General features: G+C 35.9%; 1 protein-coding gene across 4 annotated transcripts in view; it reads right to left on the bottom strand.

Annotated features, from left to right (window-relative positions):
• Positions 1-17,414, bottom strand: part of NBN (nibrin) — a 45,494-nt gene that overhangs the window by 10,704 nt on the left and 17,376 nt on the right. For all 4 annotated transcript variants that reach the window (XR_003793563.1, XM_029222907.1, XM_029222908.1 and 1 more), the window contains exons 8-11: positions 13,517-13,614; positions 8,112-8,241; positions 5,580-5,855; positions 3,169-3,604 (exon numbers count right to left, since the gene is read on the bottom strand). Coding sequence is in view for 3 of the 4 variants with exons in the window: in XM_029222907.1 (XP_029078740.1) it covers positions 3,169-3,604; positions 5,580-5,855; positions 8,112-8,241; positions 13,517-13,614 (940 nt within the window). In the remaining variant the exon portion in view is untranslated. The remainder of the gene's footprint in view (positions 1-3,168; positions 3,605-5,579; positions 5,856-8,111; positions 8,242-13,516; positions 13,615-17,414) is intronic.

Raw genomic sequence — 17,414 nt, 5'->3', positions numbered from 1 at the left:
TACTTCCAATAAAAACTACAATTCCTTTGGATACAATAGGGGGGCATATCATTTTACATCAAATTTTCAATGATTCAGTAATAAAAATTCAGAAAAATTTTAATAAGTAGAAAGTTGGAAAGAAAAAGCAAGATGTACTCTGTGCTTGCTTAGAGACTAAAGAAAATTAATGCTATTTGTCAGTTGTAAGATTAAAAATTTCGATTCCAAGCCTACCATGTACCCTTTTACTGAGTATTTTCACATACATTATCCACTGGAAGTTGTTACTACAATCAGAACATTTTACTCCCCCATACATTTTCCCCATCCTGTCCTACTCCCTCAAACTTGCTTAACCTCTTGAGCAAGTTTTTATTTCCTATCTCTGAGAATCATACTACAGCCTACCCATACCCTTCGACTGCAAGCTTGGGACTTCTCTCCTCATTTATCATATTGAGTCAATCATCAAGTCTTAGAGATTCTACCTCCTAAAGGCCTATCAAACTTATTCTCTCAGACTGCCTTTCATGTTAGCATGCCCAATGCCTAGAATAAATAAGTGAATGAATGACATTCTGAGAAACATGACAAAAGAAAGAGCCAAAAGAACAGAGTGGACCTTGCATTTTTGTCTCAGTTGTCAAAACCTAGCTAAGTCACTTTGGCAAGCTACTTAACTCCCACTGCAGTTTCCACATCTGTTCAATGTGTATAGTACTACTTCACTGCAGGCTGCTATAAATAAATAGCATGATGGTATCCAGGAAGTGGTAGGTATAATTGTGAGGCTTTCAAAGATGCTATATGGTAAGAGAAGAGGAAACCTATTTTAGAATAGAAGGATGGAAAGAGGTGAAGAAGAGATATTCTGTAGACAGAGGTTGCTGTTAAGAGGAGGAATGTTAACAAGGATATCGAGACATGTTTGCATTTTATGGAGACTGGGAAATTCAAAGTAAGGCCAAGACCCCGACACAGTTGTCATTTACACAAGGATAAATGCCTAGCAGGGTTATCTAGCCAATAGCCTTCTATTTCAGCTTATAGTAAATCTTACAGACATGCTAGAATCCATATTTAATCCCAAAACAGAAAAATGGTAGTTCTATCATCAATATATTTTAGAAAATGCCCTTCTGATATACAGCTAAGGAATCCAATGCCAGAGAAGTATGACATTTTTGCCTTCTTAAAAGTGCAAAAAGTTTTTTAAATGAAAGGATTAAGAAATATTTTTTCTGATAATCACTTCTGTAGCTAGAAAATTTAAGTGTAATTCTATCAATTCACGAGTATCCACAAGGACCTTCGGACAACAAATTCTTAAAACAGTAAAAATGAAATAATTAAAAATAATTTCACACTGTCTGAGTAAGGTTGATGAATTATATCAATATCAATTTCCTGGTTTTGATATTATACTTAAGTTCTGCAAGATGTTACTATTAGGGGAAACAGGGTGAAAGGTATATGGAATCTTTCTATATAATTTCTTACAACTGCATGTGAATCAGCAATTATTTCAAAATAAAAAGTTTTTAAAAATTATCTTACATTGAAAGCAAAATTACTTTTGTTAACAATGTTCTTACTAAAAAAGTACAGTGCTAAAATACAGTGATTTAACTTTAGTATATCCAGAAGTGTGTCACAATTGAGTTGCTATTCACTCTCCAAACGTCTGCTACAACATATTTACATTGTACCATATTTTTATTCAGAATGTCATGAATTCTAAAATAGTAAAATAAGGACAAAGGAAATTATGCTGCAGAATCGTACAGCAAAATAAAATAATTATATTCCCTGATATCATTATACAGCATGTAAATCTTGGCCCTATCTTATTTAAGCCACTGATTTTAGAATTTTTTAAAGACAGCAAAAGGAATTCTTAACTAATACAGTGAGGGAACTTATTCTGGGAAGAAAACTGGATGTGCTGAATCAGGATCTCTGGGGCTTTGGTCTGGGAATCCCTATTTTTAAAAAGCTCAATAGGTGATTCTGATGCAGCTGGTCCACAAAATGGCATTAAGTATTCACTCATAAGGAATAACAAACACTGAGGATTTTCTACCTCATATGAAGATGCCAGTATAAAGGCTAAACAGGACATATATTTTGATTTTTCAATAGTAGTTATAGATTTACATAGTGCTTGATACATACTAGGTTCTCAACAAATGCTTATCAAATCATTGCACCTGTGCTCTCACCTAATGAGGTAACCAGTCTACCAACAGTAGGCAACTTAATGATGCATAAAATACAAAATAAAGAGTTTTCTTAGACCAAAGTGGGTAAGACAAATATACCAGCTTCATGAAAAGAGGACAGAACATTAAAGGTAAAAATGAAAATTAAAAATCCCGAGTGATGTTATACATGTTCTATCCTAAAAATTCATTTAGTAGATACTTTGTTTTTACTAACTTTCTTCAGCTCTCTGTGCCTGTTTACTCTATTAAAGCTCCTCCTATACTTACCATCATGGCCAAATGTCTGATATAATAAAATAGTACAGACTGGAAATCTATTAAAACAATCATGGGGACTTCCCTGGTGGCGCAGTGGTTAAGAATCCGTCTGCCAATGCAGGGGACACGGGTTCGAGCCCTGCTCCAGGAAGATCTCACATGCCACGGAGCAACTAAGCCCGTGCACCACAACTACTAAGCCTGCGCTCTAGAGCCCACGAGCCACAACTACTGAGCCTGCATGCCACAACTACTGAAGTCCACCCGCCTAGAGCCCGTGCTCTGCAACAAGAGAAGTCACCGGAGAAGCCCGCGCACTGCAATGAAGAGTAGCCCCCGCGCACCGCAACCACAACGAAGAGTAGCCCCTGCTCGCTGCAACTAGAGAAAGCTCCTGTGCAGCAATGAAGACACAGTGCAACCAAAAATAAATAAATAAATAAAACTGATTCTTTAAAAAAAAAAATCATGAGTAAGTTTTATTTGTTCTCATTTATTATATATAGTCAAGGAATCATTGTATTTTTAACATTCACCCTATCAACCAACAAATTCTTATACTTAATACTAGGTGTAGAAGATACTAATTTTTTCCCCCAAATAAACATCATGACTGCTCATACTGTCAATACAAATACCTCAAGTACTTTTTAACATTCTAAGTTCCTATTTGCAATACTTCTTATTAAAAAATGTTACTTACAGAGATTTTGTTACTTTCTGGTATTGCTTCATCATTACAAGGGCCATTTGTTTCTATATCCAATCTTGGCCTTTTTCTAATATTGACATCTTCCTCTTGTTTTTGAACTTTCACTTCAATTTCTAACTCTGGTTTTGTGTTCTTCAATAACTGTTCCAATACTTCATCTTCTATGGCTAAATCATCAATTTCTTTTCTTTTTTCTGATCTTAGTTTTTCTGTAGAGAGAGATTTATTGGCAGAATTTTTCACAGTGGATTTTAAATCTATATCTGCATACGAGTTATCTGGGTTTCTTTCCACAGGCTCATTCTGCTGCTCCTTATTGTTCCATACTGAGGATGTAGTAGGCTGTGTTTGTTCTAAAAGAGAACAAGACATTTCTATTCTTGCTGTTTTAGATAAAGACATTTCTTGATTTTCTTCATCCCTTTCCCTTAGGTTCAAAAAAGGAGAGAAGAAAACAAAAACAGGAAATGAACACAGCTAAGTAATTTTTTTAGTTTGGCAGTATTCAGCCCCTTCTTCATTTAATTAACAATATTCTTGGTTTTACTGATTAACAATCTCACCAGAAATAAAAAAACACATCTGAAAACAGTACATAATTCATACACACCCTACTGTTTTGATAGGACTGGTCAATTCCATGGCTTAAAAAATAGGGAAATGTCTATCTTCTTTTCTGGAAGTTGTAGTAGTTGATGAATCAGTGTGGAGGAAAAGGTAGAAAAATATAAAATACAAAAGGCTTGGGGCTTCCCTGGTGGCACAGTGGTTGAGAGTCCACCTGCCAATGCAGGGGACACGGGTTCGTGCCCCGGTCCGGGAAGATCCCACGTGCCGCGGAGCGGCTGGGCCAGTGAGCCATGGCCGCTAAGCCTGCGCGTCCGGAGCCTGTGCTCGGCAACGGGGGAGGCCACAACAGTGAGAGGCCTGCGTACTGTAAAAAAAAAAAAAAAAAAAAAAAAAAGACTTGTCAGAAAACAACAGCTCACTTTATAATGTAGGGAACCTGTGGACATGGAAAAATTACCCTGGGACTAAATCCTGATGGGTTAATGAGAGCTAGATTCAAGATAGTAAGTCAAAGTGGCTAAATCCAGAATACAGTATAAACTATATACTGCAAGTAATATGTGAATATATGACTAAGGGTATTCTATACAATACTGTATCATTCATTCAATGAGTACTGAATACCTGACTCACTTAAACTGTACTGAGGCCCACAAAAACTTGGGTCTCTGCTCTCTAGTTTACTGGATTCATGTTGAACTGGAACAGTTAGAGTGATATTTTAATAATACTAATCTAATGTCAGGGTCCTAAATAAACCAATCAAGAAGTTTTTTGTAATAATTTAAATGATCAGCGTTTGAACCAGAGAGCTAGCAACACAAACAGATGGAAACAAAAGAATTTATAAGACAAGGAAAAAAAGAATCAGCACTACTGGTTTGGGGAGGCAGAGGAGAAACAGTCAAGGATTTTGACAAAGTAAATTACAAACAAAAATATATATACAAGGCAGTGACAGGGGAGAAAGTTTTAGGCCTATGATTAGGGGAAAAAGCAGGAGATTTCTGTGGGAAAGTAGAAGTGATGCTTAAAGAATAAGTCAGGACCAAATATACTGATCATCTGTAACCTGAAGTACAATATACATAGCAGGACGAAAAGAAGTCCTCAAAGGGAGCAAAGGAGAAAGTCAGAGAGGCAAAAAAAACCCCAGGATAGGACACTACCACAAAAGCCAAGAAAGGACCAGAAGGAGAACAAAGGTTCAAGAGTTGAGTGTTACCAAAAGGCCACAAGAGGTGGCAACTTGTGTCAATGATTACTTTCAATGATGTCATGTCAAGATGAAATATTGTGAGTTAAGAAATATTTCACATAGAGATGGGAACAATAACAATAATCTCCTCTTTATGAGAAGTTTAACAGTGATTGTAAAAGATAAAGGGCAGTAGCTAGAGGAACAAATCAAGTCAAGGGAAGGTTTTAAAAACTAAAAATGAGATAGAGTCTTTGAACACAGATGAAAAGGACCTAGAAGAAGATATTAAACATGCTAGAAATTAAGAATAATTGATGAAGCATGGTCCTAGAGGAAATGAGAGACATGACCAAGGGAAATAGGTAGGTCAAAAAAACTGAGGTGTGGGAAACCTTTTCTTCAAGAGAAGTACAGCAAATGAAACAACAGAAGGAAAAAGTTGAGGGAAAATGTATCTAATGACCTTAGTGAAGAAGTAGACTAGGACATTTCTGAGAGGGAATAAGCTCAAAGGGCCACAGCTTTCCACAGAAGCATACTTAAGCAGAACATGGACTTAGTACCATTCTACAATCGTATGACAAATATTAATATTTTTAGACACACAGAGCAGTATTATTAAAAATTATACCTTTTTTTGGTAGATGGCTGAAAGTAGTTTTTGATGGAGTTGGTTTGCTGATGCTGAGAAGCCCAATCTCCACTTTTATTTACACCTGGGAATTTAGTTGGTGAAAGCGGATATTTTGGGATTTTCATACTAACAGGAGTATTTGATACTATATTATTATTACTAGAGTTTACTTTGTGGGGTTCCTTCACAGTGGATGTTTCTTGTGAAGGTATTCTGAACTTTTGTTCCATTCCAAAGATTTTGATTTCTTTTGGCCTTTCACTCAAATTCATACTGCAGCAAAAGAAAGGAATGCAAGGTAAACAATCACATTTACAGCAATTTTTATCCAGAAACAAAGTCCTTTAAGTAGTACTAACGTAATATAGCTTTAGAACATAGTTATCTTGAGACAGTAGTTTAGTGAATATATTTTACTATCCCAAGAAAGTAGCTCCTCTGTCATCAAAGCTCCCTGAAGACATGATACCTTTCTCTTCTTCATCCCCTATAGCACATACTGTCAGGAATGCTCTATAAAAAACTGCCAAACACACGTGGAATAACAACCTAGTATCCTATTATAAATTATACCAGGTCATATACTGAAGTGATGTTTGCTTTGTTTAAAATTGTAAAATTATTTCCATGTAAAAAAATTAATAAAAACTGGAAATTTATAAAAAGAATAAGCTATCATTCCAATTTCAAATATAATGAGGTATTTAGATCACTTCTGATGAACTGATACGGTTTTATTCCAACCAGATGGCAGTCTCTAGAACATAACTCTAGAGTAGAACTCTAGATCATCAGAAAAATATTTTAAACACACACACACAAACACACAGTTCTACAATGTATGGTTGAATATACACTACTTTTGCTATTCTTATTTCACCAAAAACCCCAAAGTTGTCATTCAACTGACTTCTAAAAAATTAAGTTTCTCTTTTAAAAGTTATATTAAAAGTTCTGTTTTAAAAAAATTTGTAGTTTCTCTTTTAAAAGTTATGATCTCAATACAAAACATAGGTATAGTGAAAATTTAAGTATGGTCTAATATAGTGCAATCATAAGTATCTTCCAATATGAATAATTCATTATGGAGTATTTAAAATACACTGTCTTAAGTGAAAAATGCCACAGGATACATATGAGCTACCCTTGCTCTCCAAAAAAAAAAAAAAATCCAAAAAACTATTTTAAAAAACCCTCTTCAAATAGAGAAACACTGGGCTTCCCTGGTGGCTCAGTGGTTGGGAATCCGCCTGCCAATGCAGGGGACACGGGTTTGATTCCTGGTCCGGGAAGATCCCACATGCCGCGGAGCAATTGAGCCCGTGTGCCACAACTACTGAGCTTGCGCTCTAGAGCCTGCGAGCCACGGCTACTGAGCTCGCGTGCCACAACTACTGAGGCCCGTGCGCCTGGAGCCTGTGCTCCTCAACAGGAGAGGCCACCGTGGTGAGAGGCCCGCGCACCGCGGCGAAGGGTAGCCCCCGCTCGCCACAACTGGAGGGGGCCCGCGTGCAGCAGCAAAGACCCAGTGCAGCCAAAAATAAACAAATAAATAAATTAATTAAAAAAAATAGAGAACCACTAAAAAAACTACCTTTATGAACAAATATTGATTATTTAGATAGCCAGGTACACACATATAAAGTATCTCTAAAACTGTGTAATGTTCACATACAGGCAACATCATATAATAGAAACAAATTGATCTCAAACTTATTTCACCAGTCACAAAACAGTATAATTCTTTGTAGTCTTCCATGTACATTTGCAAGGAATTAAAAAAAAAAGTTATCATTTTCAGGAGTTGGCAAACTACAGCTTGCAGGACACATCTGGCCTGTCACTTGTTTTCGTAAATTAAGTTTTATTGGAACACAGCCACACTCATTCATTTACACGTTGTCTAAGGCTGCTTTAATCCTACAATGGCAGAGTTGAGTAGCTGTGACAGAGACCAGTGACCCACAGAGCCAAAAATATTTACTCTCTAGTGCTTCATTTTAATTTTTATTTATTTATTTATTTTTGGCTGTGTTGGGTCTTTGTTGCTGCACATGGGCTTTCTTTAGTTGCAGCGAGCGGGGGCTACTCTTCTTGCAGTGTGCAGGCTTTTCACTGCGGTGGCTTCTCGTTTCAGAGCATGGGCACTAGGTGTGCGGGCTTCAGTAGTTGCGGCACACATGGCCTCAGTAGTTGTGGCTTGCAGGCTCTAGAGCGCAGGCCCAGTAGTTGTGGCACCCGGGTTTAGTTGCTCTGCGGCATGTGGGATCTTCCTGGACCAGGGATCGAACCCATGTCCCCTGCACTTGCAGGCAGATTCTTAACCACTGCGCCACCAGGGAAGTCCCTCTAGTGCTTTATAAAGTCTGCTAAACCCTGTCCCAAAATATTATTATCCCTGGCATCCCACACTCCCAATTCTTTATCTCCCAAGAGATGACTTGATACAGGCATTGACTTTACTTCTTGAATATACTATTAATTTATTGATAGAATAATAACAATAGTTCGTTAACAGTGAAGCTTTACCATTTATCTCCTTGCTCTGATTGTGTATCAGCTACATATGTTGTAGTATTCACTGGGGCACCTGGCATTAAGTTTTCATTGGCTGGTAAGACTTGGGAAAGGCTTGGACCTGGAGTTGTTGTCTTCAATCCTGTAAATCACAGAAGTGAAAGAAAGAATCACAATTGCTAGACACAAGATAGACATTTGGTCACTTAGAATTGTTAGGACTGTGCCATGTTGAGAGAATTAACTATAGCACACAGTTGTCTCCAGCCAAACACTTAACAAAACAGCCTATGAGCAGCAGCCTGTTGGCATCTGTGATGGGCTTATCTGAAATAAATCATTTTAAAGACACATCAAATCCTTCAGGTTAAACTATTACCAACTTAAATAAAAATAAACTCAACTTAAATTCTAATTCAAATTATGCTTTAGTCAGGAGACCAAAAATTAAAATTTCTCCCCCACAGAAAGTATATCTACTGTCTACACAAATCAAAATCAATGTGAATTTAATTTTTAGAAGGAATATACTATTTGAAAAGAAGAGATGAACAGTTTTAGACATAAATTTTTTGGCTACTCCAGAAAACCATAATGATTACTTCATCATTTTATATACCAAAATAGCAATTTAATTCAAGTGCCACTCTTCTGGAATACTTCTCTTGAACCTCCCACATTGAATTAGATGCCCCTCATTTTGAATCCCATACCACCCTTCACATCACTCTACTAACTGTTAACGCACTCTTACTAACTTTTTAACACTAGCTGTGTGACCTGTATTACTTAACCTCTCTATGCCTTAGTTTCCTCATCTATGAAATGAGGATAATTACGTGCTGTTTCTTCCTCACATATTGTTTTAAGGGCAAAGTGAACTAATATATGGACAGCACTTAGAAAAATGCTTGGAACATAGTAAGGACTATGAAGTGTTAGCTGTTATCATCACTGTATACCATACTTGTTTACTTGTTACTTTCTCTTATTAGACTTGGAACCTCCTTGAGAACAGGGACTGAGTCTTGCTCACTTCTGTATCTCATCTCTGAGCAATGCTTGGTATATAATGGATATAAATAAGTTAACAGAATTAAATTAACTGAAAAAAAAATTTTAAGTTGACATTTATTAAGTATCAAAGCTAAATTACCACTCTGTTAGCTCCTGACATGGGATGTGTTTAATAAAATGTTTATAACTGATTCCAAATTCAGGTATTTAACTTACTTCTGCCACTCTCCTTATATGACCACCTTAGCTCACTGGCATTTCCTTATACATACATATCCCTAAAATTCTTCTTAGCTTGCACAGTTTGCAAAAAATAATAATTACAAATGTGTATATAACCATTAAAAGAAATATTCATAAGCTGAATCTAATGACCCAGAATAACTAATGTCTGTCAGTAAGATTATTTATAATATTCTCCTTGCTAAAATACCAGGAGGGTAGGGATTTGCTCTACTCTGCTCACCTCTTTATTCCAAGTGTTTAGAGTAATTAAAGGCATATAACAAGGTTCAATAAATACTTGTTGAAAGATAAATGAATGAATATGGAAGGAAAGGAGGAAACAAAGGAGAAAAAGGGAGGAAAGAAGACATGCATTCACTCTGTTCCCCCCAAAACTAGCCGTGTTCTAAAACTGTTTGTAAGTCTGATGTCTATGACTTGGAACCCACACAGACCTACCTATGAATATGTGCAAGAAATAATACTACTCATTATAATGTAGATTTTTTATCAATTCCTTATGACCTTGTTTCCATATGAAATAACACAATAGAAAAGATGCTGGTCTAGCAGTCACAAAACCCCAATTTTAGGATTGTCTTGGCTGTTTTATTTATGGGACCTTAACTTTTCTCAGCCCTGAGGTCTCTTACCTTTTAATAGAAAGATTAGATGATCTTTAAGGACCTTCTGGCCATAAATACATTTCTGACAGTGGATGATAAAATTTTGTTGCTCCACCCTAGCAAAGATAATCTTGTGTACCAATAACTTAGTTCATTTAAGCAAATATTTATACCAACTATAAACAAGTATTGGGCTTGGTGATGTCAGAGAAACCAAAATTAGTAAGAGTTTATAATCAGTCTAGTGGCTGAAAGAGGCATGGAAACAACTGGCTATGCTTCAAAGTAGGAAAAAGTTCTAACTGGAATGCAAAAAAAAAAGTTACTGGGGTATAAAAAACCAAAATAATTAACCTGACTTGGAGAAGAGTTATGGGAGAGGAAAAAACCTAGAAAAACTTCACGAAAGAAGTGAGCATTTGTGGAAGGAGTCAGATTTTGAAGAGCAGTGCTAGCATTCTAGGAACAAGGACCATGATGAGCAAGGTCAAGGAGTATGGCACATAAAAAAATATGGCGTATGTATTCTGTAGGGAAGTATATTAAAAAAAGATGAGGATGGGAAGAGATAGGCTACAGCTAAACTGTTGAAGGCTCGAAAGTCTAGACAAAGGGCTTAGGGATTTATTCTGTAGATAATAAGAACTAGTAAAAGTTTTTAGGAGACGGGAAGGTGATTCTAGTGGCAAAGTGAAATATTAACTCTAGAGATGAATATGGAGGCAGGACCTTACTGAGGGCAGTTAGAACAGCCCTCAGGAAATAAAGACATGGAGGGTTAAATAGGGCAGTGGCTGTGGGAAGGGATGGTAGCAGACCTCTTGAGCAGAAGCTACAGAGGAAGAATTTCAAGTCTTGTATGAGTAAAAAATGACTTAAATTTATAGTCTGAGTGCCTCCTCCATTTATATAAAAGAAGGCTCCTCTCTAGTTCAGTCCTTCCCTAGTTTCTTGGAGTTTATATGACAAACAGGAGGTTAAAATCAAGCAGAAGAAACCAAAAAAATCTGATGCCTTGGCGGCATCCCAGAATATCCTGGAATACAGAGAATGTGAATTTGAATTTTAAAAAAATGTTTCTGAAGCACATATCTAGTTGAGACTAGTTTTCTAAAAGAGAACAGAGGACAGTTGTTCCAAACAGGGACCTAGGACAAGAGGAGATACTCACATAGACCCAATGATTGTTTATTTTTACATATTTTTTGTTGTGTTGTTAAAGTCTGAAATTACACATAGCATTTTATTTTTTTCTGTTAACAGAACAGAAATGCACAATCAACAAAATAGTATTTACAGTACATGCTATTTCTAAAGGGTTGTGCAGCTTTCTAATGGACAGCTTCTATGAGAATATGGCTCATTTTGGTATCCACATCAAAGTAGTTTTCTCTCTAAGAGAGGTTGAAGAGTTGGTCTTTGACTTCTGACTCTAAGGATAAATTCTAAGAATGTTAGTCCTGAATTCTGAGGAAACATTCACCATATCACAATTATTATGGAAACTTCACAAGCTCTTAAAACTGTATTTGAAGGTTGCCCATGTATAGACAGAAACATATCTAGTGTACTCATGGGAAAGGGTACAGATATCAGGTGAATAAACATTCTTAACAAAATCATAAAATCCAAGTACTAGTCTGTTTATCCTTTTACATCTGCTCCCAGTAACCCCTACACCATCAATCATAATAGCAGTGTAATAACATCATAAAAGCTTTGACTTCAAGAGTCAGTTTGAATCAAATTATTTGCTATGTGACCTCTGGCTAATTTCTTAACCTCTCTGTACATCAGTTCCCTCGTCTATAAAATGCAAACAATGTCATCTATCTTAAAAGGATTGTTTTGCAGATTAAATTGTAATGCCTTGTGTAAAGCACATACTTCAGTCTCTGCAAACTCGAGAGACAGCAGCTATTATTACTAATCAGGAGGTACACTGTCCAACTCTATAAGTGCCATTCAGCGGGCTACAATGTAAATGATACCCCCTGGAGTGTATTATTACGTAGTGCTGCCCTTACTTGTCTTTTAGCCAAAGTCCAATAACTGCTGACAAATAGCTACAAAAAGAACTTAGGAGGCAAATAAATGTATAAAGAAATACCAAATGGATGCACACATAACTAGACAAAGAAAAGTTACGAGGAAGAATAAAAGTAAAAATATCTAAGGTAAAGAAGCGAGAAGAAAAGAATAAATGAACCATCTTCTTGATGGCAACATCAGCTTTTCAAGAAAAGTAGGGGAATGAGTTTTAAAAAACCAAGGGGTAGGGCTTCCCTGGTGGCGCAGTGGTTTTGAGTCCGCCTGCCGATGCCGGGGACACGGGTTCGTGCCCCGATCTGGGAAGATCCCACATGCCGTGGAGTGGCTGGGCCCGTGAGCCATGGCCGCTGAGCATGCGCGTCCGGAGCCTGTGCTCCACAACTGGAGAGGCCCGTGTACCAAAAAAGCAAAAAACAAAAAACAAACCAAGGGGTAATAGCTGCCCTGAGTAAACTGGCTTCTGTGATAGTCAACACTGAGATAATTATAATATGTATTCTTCATCTCTGTAAATGGCATCACCACCCAACCAGCTACTCATGCCAAAAGATTAGGAGTTGTTTCTAAATCCTCCACGGGCAAGATGTGCTGGGTCTAGTTCCAAAATTTGGCCTGAATTTATTTGCTTTTCAGCATCTCTACTACTACCACCATGGTCCAAGGCACCAGGCTCTCTCTCACCTGGACCTCCACAACAGCTTCTACTCATATCCCCACTTCCATTTTGGACCCCTTGAATCCATTCTCCACACAGACACGATTGTGATCTGTTCCTTCTACCTGGAATTCTGCTATCCATATCCTCGCATGGCTGCCTTTTCTCATCATTCAGGACATGTGAGGCTGAAATATGACATCTTAAGTGAGACTGTCCCTGACTACCAATCTAAAATAGCCTACTCCCAGTCACTATCACATCATCTTGTTTTAGCTTTCTCTTTGTACTTGGCCTTAACAGAACTTATCAGATGTGTTTGCTTGTTTACTGTCTGAATCCTGACTTTCAGAATATAAAGTTCACAGTAACAAGTACCTTGTTTACTTTATTCACCACTGTATCTTCAGTACTTACAACTGTGCCTAGTACTTGGCAGCCACAAATACTTATCGAATGAATAAATGAACAGATAAACATATGGCTTTTAAAAGACGGTGAAGATGGTCACCCGTGGCAAGTATAATACATACATACAGGGACTTCCCTCGTGGTCCAGTAGTTAAGAATCTGCCTTCCAATGCAGGGGACGTGGGTTCGATACCTGGTTGGGGAACTAAGATCCCACATGCTGCGGGGCAACAAAGCCCGTGCGCTCTAGAGCCCATATGTTACAACTAGAGAGAAGCCCGCGTGCTGCAACAAAGATCCCGCGTGCCGCAACTAAGACCCGATGCAGCCAAATAAATAAACAAATATTTAAAAAAATAATGGAGATACAGCCAATCAGCAATTTATACAATAAAGTTGCTAAAGAATCAATAAAATAGTATTTTAATTACCTGTACTGGGCTGGCCCTGAGGATCACAGTAATTCTCTGTAGTAATGAAAATAACTGCCAATCCAATTTCTGCTTCAGGAATAGGTCTAAGACCTTGCCTGTTAGAATAAAATAGTTTAAGTATGATGATATATTAAAACTAACAACTTTTATTAAGATGATGTCAAACAGACACCCCCCCCCCAAAGTGACATCACAATTTTATGGTACAGAGAGAATTGCAAATACCTATAGTACTAGCTTATTCACTGGAGCAATGTTACATTGGGCAAGTTCACCACCTTTTAGTAATTCAATTATTTCATCTGTAAAACAAAGGTCTAGAGTAAAGGATACAGATCCTTCCAGTTCTAAATAATAGATAATAGTTCTAAATAATATTCCAGTTCAGAATAATAGTAATACCCAGATGAAGCAATAAAATAGATTTTTTAAAGCAAATCTATGATTACTAGAATCCTAAGATAAAACTTAAAAGAGAGAAAAAGAGGGGAGAAGGATAAGGAGGGAGAAAAGTACAAAGAACTATAAATAAGCTACATCTATATGTATGTTAGTAAATCAAATCATTTTACCAAATTTACATGTATTAATGAATCTTCTTATTAAAGGAATCTTATGGTGAACCTATCTTCTGTTATTCTGTAATGTGAATAATGTTAATAATGCTACATAGAAACTAAACCTCAAATTTTAAGAGCTTTAAAACTCCTTTTAATACTTATTGTAGAGATATTTTAAGTGGTTGTAGTAGCTTAACAAGTCATTTTCAAATGCTTAACATTTGTTTTTTTGTTAAGTTTTTAAAAAGATGATTCTAAAATGTATATGGAAAAATAAAAAGCCAAGAATAGCCAGGATGCTTCTGAAGAAGAGCAGAAAGAAAATATTTGTCCTACTAGATATGAGGACTTAAACTATTATAGTAATTAAGACAATGTAGTAAACGTGGTATTAGTATAAGAAGAGACATATTGCTCAATGGAAAAGACGGTCAAAAACATTCCCATGCATGTAAGGTCCCTTGGTATAAAACAGAATCAATTCCAGATAGATCAAAAATAAATTTCAAAAACAAAATATCAAAATACTAGTAAAAATTAGTAAAAAATTAGGTGAATATCTTTTTGATCTATGAGTAGAAAAAGATTTCTTATACAAAAAGCACTGACTATGAAAGATTGTTAATTTTTAGGATATTAAAATTAAGGGCTTTCATTCATCAACACAATAAAAAGTTAATTTACAAAGTGGTAACAGATTCTGCAATCTTTTATGTAATCACATAAAAGTGAATAAAGGATTAATGCCAAGAATATATAAAAAACTCCTACAAATTAAAAAAAAAGGCACACAAATATGCAATTACCATACAATCCAGAAACTGCACTCTTGGAAGTTTATTCCAGAGAAATAAACACTTATGTTCACAAAGAAACCTGTATATGAATGTTCATATCAGCTTTATTTGTAACAAAAGCTGGAAAAATGCAGATGTCCTTCAATGGATGGATGACTCAACAAACCATAGTATATCCATACTACAGAATATGTAAAATATACATATGTATATGTATTTTAAGTGGCTGTAGTAGTTTAAAAGTTATTTTTCAAATGCTTAACATTCATTGTTTTATATGTATTAGTTTAACTTAGACTTGAACTCTAAGTGAATTTATAATAACACACAAAAAAAGATTTTAAAAAGTATTATCATCAAGTGATCACATACACCTACTTGTATTTCAGGCAATTCAAAATTGATATTTTACTACCCTACTAATACTTTTGAAACTATACATACGTCATATCATGAAAATTAGTTATAAAAGATTGGCTATGTAAAACAAAATACACATTTAATAATGATGTTATAAGACATACATCATCTTAAATGGGGAAATACTGGAAGCATTACTTTTAAAGTCAATAGTGAGATAAATGTGGCTACTATCACCACTTCTATCCAACAGCTTTGGATGTCCCAGTTGGTCCAAAACCAAGAGAGAATGAAAGAGAGAGAGCAGTACCAGAGGCAAAAAGGATTAAAAAGGAGGAGAGAAATATTATTTATAGATGATATGGTTTATATAAAAAAAGACTATAAAGTATTAGAAATAAAAGGGGAGTCCAACGAGGTGGTGGGATATGAGATTAATATCAATGTCAGCTGAATTTCTATACATCAACAGTAAACTAGAAAATGTAATTAAAGAGTCAATATCCATACCATGGTTATCCATACCATGAAACACTACTCAGCAATAAAAAAAAGGATGAACTACTGTTACACAAAACCTAGATGAATCTCTGAGGAATTATGGTGAGTGAAAATAAAAATTCTAAAAGGTTACATGCTGTATGATTTCATTTACATATCATTTTTTAAATAATAAATTTTAGAAATGAAGAAGAAATTAGTGGTTGCCAAAGTTTAGGGACAGGGAGGGGGCGGTAGGGAGGGGTGTGTGGTTATAAAAGAAAAACACAAGGGATTCTTGTGGTGATGGAACTGTTCTGTATCTTAACTATGGTGAATACATGAACCTACACATGTAATAAAATTATATAGAACTAAATACACACACATACACTACACACACAAGAACACATAAAACTGGGGAAATCTGTATTTAAAAGAAAAAAAGAATACAATTATCCCAATAGAAAACTGGGCAAGAGACATGTATTTCACAAAGATGGAAAAATTAACATCTAATAAACTTTTGAAGAAACGTTAACCATCACTGGTTATCAGGGAAATACAAATCAAAATCACAAGATATGATTATATATCCATTAAATTGGCAAAAATGATAGTCTGAAAATACCTAGTATTGAAAATGACGTGCATCTAACTTAATCTCTTATATACCGTGGGTGGGAGTATAAAGCGGAAAACAGTTTGATACTGTTGAGTGTTCTAACCCTAGTAATGTAGTAATATATCCCAAAGAAAATCCTGCACAAGTACCAATAGGAAACATACAAAGATAATCTCAGTAGCAGTTTACAATAATAAAAATTTATTTAAAATAACTAATTAGTGAACAAAATGGATGTGTATTATTTATAGTTCAGTGATGACGGTGTATCATGATCCAAAGATTATGATTCATTCAATTTTATGCAAAGCTGTGGAACAGGTGAGAAGACGATAAGGCAAAGGAGGAGAGGATAAAGAGAAAATAATTAAATTAGTAACAGGAAGAGTTCCCAAATATGGGCTAAGACATTGGGAAAATATCTCAGCAAGAACAAAAATCAGGGTTATATTGTTCCCCTAGACTTCTAATCTTTTTCAGAGATATTTAATTTTAATCACTGATATCCTATATCCACTTCTGACAACTAATCAATAGTACCATGGCACTAACCCATCCCAATGTTGCCCTATTGTCTGAAATTCAGTCAATAGCTGACTTTACTGGTTTGATATAACTGTACCTTCAATTGCTATCAATGGCTTGGACTAAATGGACAGGTGTTATTTTAAATGATAGTCTTTCTCAAACTGTAAAATTGTCCTCTCTCTATGACCAAATTAAAACAGAAGCCAGAGAGTACAGAACAAAATGTCATCTCATGATCAAGTCACCAGTCTCTGAGCAACCCCCACTCCAGCAAGGCAGCAAGATGTAATGGTAAAGAGCATGGATTCTGGAACCAGACTGCATGTATTCACATCCTGGCTCCTCTGCTTGCTCCCTGTGTTCTACTCAAATCCCCTTTTGCCCTCTCTGCACAACGGGGAACATAACAGTAAAAATACACATGATTGCATGAGGATTAAATGTCTTAATATATGTAGAACTCTTAGAACAGAACCTGCTACAGTATATAGTATTATGTAAGTAAGCTATTATTGCTATTGTTCAGCATGGCTTTTAAAGACTGG

This window comes from Monodon monoceros, unplaced genomic scaffold (genome assembly GCF_005190385.1).
Source record: "Monodon monoceros isolate NGI ecotype Baffin Bay Population unplaced genomic scaffold, NGI_Narwhal_1 Super_Scaffold_14, whole genome shotgun sequence".
Classification (NCBI taxonomy): domain Eukaryota; kingdom Metazoa; phylum Chordata; class Mammalia; order Artiodactyla; family Monodontidae; genus Monodon; species Monodon monoceros.
This window is presented reverse-complemented; position numbering and strand designations above follow the sequence as displayed.